Source organism: Nycticebus coucang, chromosome 5 (assembly GCF_027406575.1).
Source record: "Nycticebus coucang isolate mNycCou1 chromosome 5, mNycCou1.pri, whole genome shotgun sequence".
NCBI lineage: Eukaryota > Metazoa > Chordata > Mammalia > Primates > Lorisidae > Nycticebus > Nycticebus coucang.
This window is the reverse complement of record NC_069784.1, coordinates 55,763,445-55,774,963: the sequence shown is the minus strand read 5'-3', so window position 1 is coordinate 55,774,963 and position 11,519 is coordinate 55,763,445. Positions and strand designations below refer to the sequence as shown.

The window sequence follows — 11,519 nt, the reverse complement described above, 5'->3', positions numbered from 1 at the left end:
CCCAGATGCTGATTGAATCACAAGGTGGAAGCAGCCTATAGGGAAAGTGTCTTCTGAGCACAAATCTGGTAAAAACCGCCACCTCACACAAAGGGGTGCCTCTGTGAAAAAGTGTCCCCCCATGTATACGTCTGTATTTGTTTTCTAAAGTTACTTTAAAAGTTGCCCTTCACTAAGAACTCGCGCAGGTTTAGGCTGTGTGAGTAACAGCCCACACAGACTGCAGCAGGACCTCCCAGTCATTCCCCTGCCTCACTGGCCACCTTCAATTGACCTGATCCTCATAGAGGGGACATGCTCCACATGTGTCAGTGCAGCAGGCCCAGTTCCTCATGCTGAGCAGTTTTTCACAGTTCCTTGGGTGGTCAAGTTACAGAGGTTCTACCGTATTTGGAAGACAAAGCCTCGATTAGGTTCTAGAACCCTGGATTCTAGGAATAGACCCCACTGTCAACTTCTCAGTGTAGGCAGCCCATTTCCTTATTGCATCTTTCATTTCTGATGGTATTGGGAGGGTGAGAACTTTGAAAGCGCTTGAAAAAAGTATAAATGTTTAGTAATAGGAGTGGTAGAAAAAATGGGAAATAAACTGGGTAACCTGGAAGGCATCCTACGCAATAATTTTTTTTTTAATCTAGGGATTAGTGAGTTCTACCAATATATTACATGGCAACTATATTTTCCCACAACCACAATTTTCAAAATCTATTTTCTCAGAAAAGTCTGCAGCAACTAGTAGAAAGCCCTAGTGAAGCAGCAGTTCCTGTTACCTTGGAAGAATCCTTGAGGGGACTTCCTCTCTTCCCCCTCCCGCCCCCCCGCCCCACCACCCAACATTAAGGTCGTTGGCTGCAGAGAACTCACTGAGGCACATTCAGCCTTGCTAGTCCCTGTTCCTTATTCCTCAGGGCATCTTTTAAGGATAGAGGTCCCTGATACAATCATGACTTCTTACTCTGGAGAATGAGTAGTGTCTTGTTTCTACCCATAACTTATTACTAATGTCTAAAAATCTGTTCCTTTAATACGGCTCTTAGTTCCCTATCAGTTCACATTGCATTTTGATCAGTTCCTTGTCATTCTCTAATGCAGTCCAGTACTTGGCCTGTCTGGAATGCATCTTCTACGCTTATTTCATGTGTTGATCTTCCCAATGAGCCAAAGCCCAGGGATCCATGTGCCTTCTGGTTTTCTCCACATTTAGGAGTTAGTACTTGTCTCCAATTTGAACTGAAATATACCTATCAAGGTCTAGTTTTTCTGGACTTCCTGTCCCTTGACAAGCACTAGGTTAGTGGTTCTCAACCTTCCTAATGCCACAATGTATTTTCATTGTTAAAAAGGGGTCACAACCCACTGGTTGAGAACCACTGTGCTAGGTAATTGGTTAGAATAAATGGGAAATGATTTGGGGCAGGAAGGCAAATCCTTGGGTCCCTTCTCTGGTTCATGTTCCTCTGATCTTTTCAGTCATGAGAAGTTTATCCTAGTCAATTCTGCTCCGAAAGTTTCATGTTCCATGCCAGCCAACTCTACTATCCCCCCAAGAAAGAGTGAACACTTGGTGATTGCACTACCCTTTATTCCTAGGATGGAGGAAGGTGTCCCGAATCACATCCCAGGCCCCTGGTTCCCGTGTGTCAGGGCTTCCAGCCCCTCAGAGTTGGAGTAAGCATGTTCAGGGAGGCTCACTGGGCAGGTGGCCAGGGTCCCTTTCAAGGGGGTACATCATAAAGATGACATTGTCCCAGGGAGGGAGGGCAGGGTGATCTGGTCTGACCACCTCAAAGCCCATGTAGCTGAAGGCCCTCAGCAGGGCACCTGCAAAAGGGTAGAACACATGATAAGAATTCTCTTTGAAATGATACACATATTCCCCAGAGACCTGGTGTCTCCCACCTGGCCCTGGGAAGCAGTGCAGTGCAGGCGGAAGGATGTCAAACACGTACTTTAACCTTTAACACTTGGCATATAACATGCTATGAGTTAACCCTTCTGAACTTCAGTTCTTTCTACAGATTCTTCCTTGTAAATTTTAAGATTAGATGAGATGTTTATGAAATGCTTAACATATGATGGCATAATAAGCTCTGAAATGGTATCTATGAGTAGTTATTGACCATCTTTTTGTCTTGAGAGAAGAGGTTATAGTTTCTGTAACATATATTGCAGGCATCTGGTTAAATATATTCTTGTGCTAAGTACATTTGTTTACGATGCTTTCTGTCCTGCTGTCACATCCCCACATGGATTCTGTGTGATCTCACCAGCACTCCCTTCAGTCTGCCTCTACCACCACTGCAGGGGACCCCTGACTGAGCAGAATGCCAGATGCCTTAATTTCCTTTGTGATGGAAGGCAAAAAAGAAGGAAGAGGGTCTCCTACAAAGGAAAAGGAACTTTCCAGCTGCCTTGGCATGAAGGGGAAGAGAGGATAGCCAATCCCCACCTCTATCATTCCGATCATTTTGGAAGTTTACAAACACGGAGTCCACGTTGGTCTTCTCCTCCACATACTCCAGTGTTGCGGTCAAACTAGGGCCAGACAGAAAAACACAGTTAATGAAATGTTCAGCCAGCTCAATCCAGGACATCTAGTTGGAGCAGAAGAAAGCTTATTGGTCAGTTTTTGCCCTCACTCAAGCCAGAAAATGAAAGTTGTTAAGCTAGTTTTGGTAGATTTTTCTACAAAGCCAAAGAATTGCACACTACTAGACTGAGGTATAAACAGAATGGGTCTAAGGACAAGGAACTGCTCTATTAACATGAGCAGCTAGGAATGACTTCCTGTCATTCAACTATTTCTGGATCTCCACTTCTGTGTTTCTGAGTCCAGCAACTTCCCATGGACTTATGATCCTGGCTCAGCTCATAGGCTTGTCTGTGCCAGTGGAGGGGGTTGCCTGTGTCTAGCTCCTGAATCAGCCCTCAACCGAGTATGACACAATGGAAGGGTGAAATCCCTACTTTCCTCCCTACACTCCCATACAGGCTCACTCACCTTTCCCGGTTGCCTTGATCCAAGGCCCGATACGGGATGTCCAGGAAGAGTTGGTGGTCACAGAGAAGGCCGTGCCAGTGGGCAGAGGTCTGGGGGGTGAGGCGGAAGTGGAAGTCTAACTGTATTGGGGTCTGGTGGAACAGGGGGTCAGTAGCTAGCACCGTCAGGTTCCCAGCCTAGAAAAGGAGAAACGAAAGTAACAGTCTCCTGCCTCTGTCCATCTAGTACTCAAATCAAATCCCAGGCAGATTTGTGTCTGTGGAAGAAAGGAAGGAGCACATGGGGACAACCCAGGAAAATTGGAGCCCAGGTCTTATAGATATATATCCTAGGAAGAAGTTGTCCTGAGTCAAACAGTCTGAAAGCTGGAGTTGAGGCAGTGTTACTGCTAGCTGACCTCACCCCAGGAGTACAACAGCCATTTAGAAGCTTACAGATGTTGGTTAGATGCCTGTAGCTCAAGCGCTAAGATCAAAGCTGGTGGGTTCAAATCCAGCCTGGGCCTGCCAAACAACGACAACTACAACCAAAAAAAAAAAAAAAAAAAATAGCTGGGCATTGTGGCAGGCGCCTGTAGTCCCAACTACTTGGGAGTCTAAGGCAAGAGAATCGCTTAAGCCCAAGAGTTTGAGGTTGCTGTGAACTGTGACACCACGGCACTCTACCCAGGGTGACAGCTTGAGACTCTGTCTCAAAAAAAATAATAAAATAAAAAATGGAAACTTACAGACGTTTAGAGAGCTCATTGTTTAAGCAAAGCTCTTCTATCCATGGCCTTTCTCGCTAATAATACACTTCCACCTTTTCGTCATACTGGTTATCTCTACATTCTTCCATTTCTCCCTTAAAATGCAGAAGTCACAACCAGCATGTTATTGTAGCACAAGGTCGTGTGCAGGAGTTCCAGATTCCAGACCCGGCCTAGCATCAAAACAGCTTTATGTCCCAGAAGTCCTAACCCCATCTGCTCTACCTTTGTCCCCACTTTTCACATCCTGCTTTTCACTGCCAGCTGTATGGCCTTGATTTACCATCTCTGGGCCAGAATCCTTGTCTATAAAAACAAGTAGCTTTGACACATGAACACCAAGGTCTCATCTACCTCTTAGCTTTCTATGATTCATTTCCCAACTTGCTATTGCCCCTCTCTGCCAGGTCTCATTACAGCAAGCAAAGGACAGCCCTGTCACAGTCCACTCACCGAATACAGTTCTTGAAGCTGGTTGTGATTACCCTGTTCGGTGCTTCTGCCCACCTGGAGGCCTGCTAGGGACTCAGGAGCACTGGAGGCAGTAACGGGGCCGGAGGGTCAAGTCCTCCTGTTCCTTATAAGTGATGCTGGTTGGGAAAGAGACCAAAATTAGTTATCTCAGAATCTGTGGGGAGAGATTCATAACATGCAGATATACAGGACTAGGCTCTGACACTATCTTCTGTGGACCAGCCTGTTTCCATGTTCCCAGACCAGCCAGATGAAAAAAATCTATTCAAGTTCCATGTCAGCCACCCACCCTATTTTGCTATTATCACTTCTTACTATGTGGGAATTTCTTCCAATTTCTTTTATTTTTCCTTATAATTTATGTAAACAATTATAAATAGAGAGGAAAACAAGTACCTCTTATAACAACAAGGCAGCATCTTCTCCCGGAGGGTGATCCGGTATTTGTAACAGTAAAGGTAATAGGCGTATGGTGACCAGATTGGGTAGAGGTAGTTCCGTGTTTTTCCCCTCTTGATATAAGAAAGGGAGTAGGCAGAGGGGCGCCACCTGTTACAAGGCAGTTTTTCAGTTCAGTGCCTCCCTGCGGCAAAGTGAGGTTCAGAGATGAGCAGCAGAGTTTTAGGCAAACTGGTGTCATTGTGACCTGGCAGGCACTATGACACGGATAGGGGTCATCCCTTATGTCACTTTAGGACACTACTCTGCTACTCCCCACTCTCTTAACCCAGACTCATATTCAACTAGTATGCACGTCCCAGCTATATGAGTGGTTGAAATATAGTACTTTAAAACTTCTGTACTAGTTGGCAAACAGTCCTGCGTTAAGCACTTGTTGTGCCTACCTGCTCTAGCTCTGGGGAGACCCCCCTTCCTCTAAAATCTAGCAATGAGAGTTGGTGTCTGACACTGCAAGAGGCTTCCAAGGCACTGACTCAGCGTTGACCTAATTAGTTGGTTACCAGTTCCTAACCAGTTCAATATTTTTATTATCATCCCTACCCTTAATAACCCAGGAGTGCTACAGATTGTTGAACTTTCTCCATTGCCTTATAGGTAGCAGTAGTTTACAAACTAAAGGCCTTCCGGGAGCTGTTGGGGGGCCGGCAGTAGCAAAATGGAAATCTTACATCCTGTCTAAAGCCAACACAACTCAGCCTATCCAGTTGGCATGCATGAATGCAGACTTGGTGCCTGATTATAAGATTTTTCAACAAAAACTGGAAAGAGTTTTGTAAATTTCTCCTATTTTTAAAAAAAAAATTGGCTGCTAACTCAAAAATAAAAACATGATTTAAAAAATCAACATTGTGAGCAAAATTCGGTTCTGGAGCTCACCAGTTCAAGGCCTCATTCATTTATTCATTCGTTCAACAAACATTTATTGAGGGCCTACTGTGATGATCCAGGCACTATTCTAGATGCTTGAACAACAAATAAAACAGGTCCCTGCCCACCTGGGACTTATTCTTTAAAAGTGAGACAACACACCTAGAAAATAAACATTTAAATTATTTGGTATGTTAGGCGATAACTGTTACAGGATAAAAATGAGGGAGGATCAGGAGTGTGAAGGGGATGGGGCAGGGTTGCGGTAATGAATAGGGTGACCAGTGGGCCTAACTGAAAAAGTGACATTTAATCAAAGACTTGGAGGAGATGAGGCCGTTGACCAGACTGGCATCTGGAGATAAGGGGTTTCCATGTAAAGCCCAAAGGAGGGAATGGTGCTCTCAAACAGCAAAGGGGCCACTTTGGGTGGTGCAGTGTAAACTATAGTGAGGAACTAACCTGGAAGATTATAGAGGGCCATGTAGACCACTGAATGGCTTTTTTCTTTTTGAGTAAAGGATGACATCATTGCAAGGTTTTGGGTAAAAGAATGACATGATCTGATTTTGCTTTTAAAAAGATCATTCTGGGGTGGCGCCTGTGACTCAGTGAGTGGGGCGCCGGCCCCATATGCCAAGGGTGGCGGGTTCATACCCAGCCCTGGCCAAACTGCAACAGAAAAATGGCCAGGCATTGTGGCGGGCGCCTGTGGTCCCAGCTGCTCGGGAGGCTGAGGCAGGAGAATCATGGAAGCCCAAGAGCTGGAGGTTGCTGTGAGTCCTGTGACGTCATGGCACTCTACCAAGGGCAGTACAGTGAGACTCTGTCTCTACAAAAAAAAAAAAAAAAAAGATCATTCTGGGTTTGACACGCATAACACAGTGGTTACAGCACCAGCCGCAAACACTGAGGCTGGCAGGTTTGAACCCGGCCCAGACCTGCTAAACAACAATGACGACTGCAACAACAACAACAAAAAAAATAGCCAGGTGTTGGCTCAGCACCTGTAGCTCAAGTGGCTAAGGCGCCAGCCACATACACCTGAGCTGGCAGGTTCGAATCCAGCCCAGGCCTGCCAAACAATAATGACAGCTGCAACCAAAAAAATAGCCGGGCGTTGTGGCCGGTCCCTGTAATCCCAGCTACTTGGGAAGCAGAGGCAGAAGAATTGCTTGAGCCCAGGAGTTGGAGGTTGCTGTGAGCTGTGATGCCACAGCACTCTACCCAGGGTGACAGCTTGAGGCTCTGTCTCAAAAAAAAAAATAGCCAGGTGTTGTGGTGGGCGCCTATAGTCCCAGTTACTTGGGAGGCTGAGACAAGAGAATCACTAAAGCCCAGGAGTTTGAGGTTGCTGTGAGCTGTGATGCCACAGCACTCTACCGAGGGTGACATAGCAAGACTCTGTCTCAAAAAAAAAAAAAAATCATTCTAGCTATGGTATAAATAAGCTGTAGAGAATTATAATCTATAGACAATTAAGAGAGATTTGTTAGGAGACTATTGTAGTAAGTCAAGAGAAAGATATATTCCAGGATGGAGCATTGAGGGTGCAAGTGGTTGGATTCTGGAAATACAGATGCTCCTTGAGTATGCTATTTCATGTGACTTGACCTTCTACAGAATGTGTATTACTTTCTCTCCATTGTAAAGTCGAAATATTGTAAGTCAAGACATTGTAAGGATTTCCTTACAATGTGTATGAGAGGAGTTAAGGTGAGTCCAGGCACTGGAAGAATGGAATTTCCACTAACTGAGATAGGAAAGGATGAAGGTGGGGCAGGTTGGGGGAAGGATGGTTTAGATTAGTTTAGTTTGGGATACCCTAACTTTGAGATGTCCCTTGTAAAGGACATTATAAGAGGATGATGACAAACAAGCAGTTGAGTCTCGAGTTTAGGAGAAATCCACTATGGAGATAGAAATTTGGAAGTCATTGGTGTATAAATAGTATAAGTCTATACTAAGAAGAGTAAAGATCCAAAGACTGAGTCATGGGGGCACTCTAAAAAGGGGAGAGAAATGAGAAATCCATGAAGAAGACTGTGAAGCAGACTAACGAAGTAGGAAGAATCCTAAACTGGTGTCCTGGAAGCCAAGTGTATTTAGGAAGGATGATTGATCAGTCATCTGTTTAGGGGGCAAATATGATGCATGGAGCCTCTTTGCACAACTCTGCTAAACAGACCCTCTTTCCTCTGGTTTTCATAGCGTTCTCTCCAATATTGAGAAACTCCACAGAGGGAACCGTCTGGGACCTACCACCATTTGTTTTCTATGGCTATCTCCCTTGTGATTTAGAACTCTTTAAATGTTAGCTTAAGTATCTCCGTGTAATGATTGAGGGGTAGGCATCTCCAGGAGTTGGCAGTTTTCCAAAGGATCCCATCCTTCTGATACAGGGCTCCCCCATTCAAGGCTGGACAGGGGACCCCAATTTTCCTAGGCCTGGGCAATTTCATGATGGGAATGCCCTGACCGTTTTCCCTGAGCTGGAAGGACTGCATTCATTCATTTGTAGATAACACTCACTAATGTTGAAAACTTGTTTCCATCTACTAAGTCTGGCCAAGTGTAATTCTCAAGATCTAATACACCTAGACAAAGAGCCATGTAGAAACTTCCCACTTGGTTCTTTCCTTCTGCCAGAAGCTCTGGTGCTTTTCGCTCTAATTCCTTTCTAATAAAATCTTATCTTACCACTGATCTGTGGCCCGTGGGTTCACTCTTTAAATCCCTGAGGCCAAGGACCTACTGAAGAAAGAGATTCCAGTAACATTTTTTTATTTTGTTTTTTAAGACAGAGTCTCACTATGTTGCCCTGGGTAGAGTGCCGTAGTTTCAGAGCTCACAGCAACCTCAAACTCTTTGGCTTAAGGGATTCTCTTGCCTCAGCCTACAGGCACCTGCCAGAATGCCTGACTATTTTTTTGTTGTCGTTGTTTAGCTGGCCTGGACCGGATTTGAATCCGCCACCTCGGTGTATGTGGCTGGCATCATAACCACTGTGCTACAGGCTCCAAGCCCCAGTAACATATTTTGGACCATTGTCCAAGATTGAAGATCTGTGGTAAGCAATGGGACCACTTACCTCTACACTGTTTTTCTCTTTAATCATAACAATGGAGACTAGTAATACAGATACCTGTCAGCCCCTGAAAGTGCATGGTGTCACTGCTAACCTCCAGGTCACAGGCAAGAGGCTGTTGGGGCGCAAACTTTCTGATTCCCCTTGGCTCTGAAGGAGGGGAGCCGAGGGGATATGTTGGAAGGCTTCTGAACCTATTCTGTATCCACTCCTTTTCTCTGGTTGAGAGCCAAGCAAACAGCAGTAGCACCCAGAGGTTCTGGGGTCTCCATAACGGTTCTGACCTCCAGGCACTGGAGAGCCTTCTGAAAAAAGAGCTCTCCCACCTCTTTTACTATCTGCTAATGTCTTCCTGGGTCCCAAACTTCTACTGATCTCTACAGACCCCTGCCACTTTCTCCCTCTCCTTATAGTTTGCATGCTTTGTTTTAAAGTCAGAAAAGGATTGCTTTATATATTTAGTTAAGTTTCTACTAACTCTTTCTGGTATTTTTCAGATATATATGCATGTTTCAAAAGGGTCCTTTTCATTGCCTGTCACTGCAAAATTAAATTCAATTGGCTTTTCTGTGTGTTTGAGAAAAAAACTATGTTAATAGTTAGAGGCCAAGAAGTTGGCTCCAAACAAAGGGCAAAATAACTCCTCTAAACAGCTTCTCTGGGCAACCAGGAGCCTAAGAAGGGAAGCCTGGGCCAATCCCTGAGGCATGAATTGTCCTAAACCCTAGGCTACAGTTCGTTCTCTTCTTTACAAGAAAAAAGAAAGAAAGCCTTTAAAAATGAAGAAAAGTGAAGAAAATGGCCCTGGGTATTTGATTTTTTTCTGGTCTATTAGTGTAAATGGAAAGGTTCAAAGTCATTCCAGGTTTTTCTAAGACTCCGGTTAGCTGTAATTTTTTTTTTTTTTTATAGAGACAGAGTCTCACTTTATTGCCCTCTGTAGAGGGCTGTGACATCACACAGCTCACAGCAACCTCCAAATCCTGGGTTTAGGCGATTCTCCTGCCTCAGCCTCCTGAGTTGCTGGGATTACAGGCACCCACCACAACGCCCAACTATTTTTTTTGTTGAAGTTTGGCCAGGGCTGGGTTCGAACCTGCCACCCTTGGTATATGGGGCCGGCGCTGCACTCACTGAGCCAGAGGTGCCACCCTTAGCTGTAATTCTAATGCAAAAATTTTAAAGTCTCTCTCAACTCTGATTTATTTACTGAGTTTAATTATTGTTGCCTTGCTAATTTGGGGGAAAGAAAGGAAGGAGGAAAACATAGTAGTTCAGACCTGCTCATGATAAAAAGCCTGTTTTCCTTTGTTAATGACAATTTAGAAAAAGCTTGTAAAAATTATAAAGTTACATGTGCAACTGTGCAGCCGTTTTCTCCAGGGCGGGGCTCATCACCACTTTGATTGACAGGTATATACTCCATGGCAGGAGGGACAGAGCTTGCATTTGCATTAGGTGGGACCAGGCTCCCAGATACCTGATTTCTCAGGCTGTGCTGCTGCAGTAATAAGCACAGGAGAGCCCAGGGGTACAAAGCTCTACATTGGTAATTGTGGTTAAATCCAGACAAGGCAGGGGGCTGGGGAGGCCACTCTCCTCAGGGATTCTTCCCCAAGCATTGGAAGGATGCTTCCTTTTGTTTGGCTTGAGTTGATCAGAGGACATTTTGATGACCTGGGAAAACAGAGGGTAGGATTGATTAAAGTGCTGGTTCCCTCAGATGGGTAACGATCTCTAAGACAGCGGTTCTCAACCTGTGGGTCGCAACCCCTTTGTAACAATGAAAATACATCCTGCATATCAGATTCATAACAGTAGCAAAATTACAGTTATGAAGTAGCAACGAAAATAATTTTATGGTTGGGGGTCACCACAACATGAGGAACTATATCAAAGGGTCATGGCATTAGGAAGGTTGAGAACCACTGCTCTAGGAGAACACCCTGTAACATGTTCTTTTGCCAAGAGAACTTTCATCAGGTAGGAATGACTATAGCTCCTGGCTACTTGATTTTTTGTACTGTGCTGCTGGAACACCTCACTGGGCTATATTCTGAAACATTGCGACATACTTAATCCCCAGACCCTTGGAAGAGAATGTATGTTTTTCTTCTGCACCCAGGCCTGGCCTCAGTATCAGTTCTCCAATGGTGAAAAATGGCCACCATTTTTCAGTTAGATCTTTTTTGTAAACAAGAAGGGAAGTGATCTGAAGTGCCCTCTGTGCAAGCTTTCCTTTTTTTCAGAGACAAACCTTTCAGATAGATCCCCTGGCTGTAGTCACTTCCCCAAATGACAAGGGATCCCTGAGAGAGATGCTGTCACTACATAGTTCAAATCCACCATCTACTTCTCCTGCACTTTCCTCCATGCCCTTAGAAAACCCCAAGGAGTGTTTCAAGAGCTTCTTGTGTTCCTGTTGGGACCTCCAGAAAGCAACTGTATCCTGCTTTGTTTCCCTTAGTCAAGACTGCAGATAGTGAAAGGGGCAATGCTCCAGTATTCTATTTTCTCTGGCACATTTAAAACAAATTAAGGGTGATTTAGGAAAATTTTCTGATGACCCAGATAGGTATATAGATGTTCTCCAAGGGTTAGGACAAAGCTTCAACCTCTCTTGGAGTGATGTAATGCTACTACTAGATAAAACTTTAACTTTGAACGAGAAAAATGAAGTCTTAGATGAAGCTAGAAAGTGGGGTGATTTGTAGTTCATGTCCAATACTGATGGTTGTATGTCTCCTGAGGAAAGGGACAGATACTCCATGGGAAGACAGGCAGTTCCCTTTGAGGATCCTGAATGGGACCCTGAGAAACAAGGTGACTCGTGGCGTAAACATTTTTTAACATGTATACTGGAAGGTTTACATTGATCC

The 11,519-nt window shown here is 44.6% G+C and overlaps 1 protein-coding gene across 1 annotated transcript; it reads right to left on the bottom strand.

Annotated features, from left to right (window-relative positions):
• Positions 1–1,565: 1,565 nt before the first annotated feature.
• Positions 1,566–11,395, bottom strand: OAZ3 (ornithine decarboxylase antizyme 3). The gene is given in 7 exon segments (XM_053591567.1): positions 1,566–1,821; positions 2,450–2,535; positions 3,002–3,177; positions 4,203–4,277; positions 4,279–4,339; positions 4,620–4,772; positions 9,995–11,395. Coding segments are annotated over 7 exon segments (795 nt in total). The 5' UTR covers positions 10,096–11,395; the 3' UTR covers positions 1,566–1,678.
• Positions 11,396–11,519: the final 124 nt, after the last annotated feature.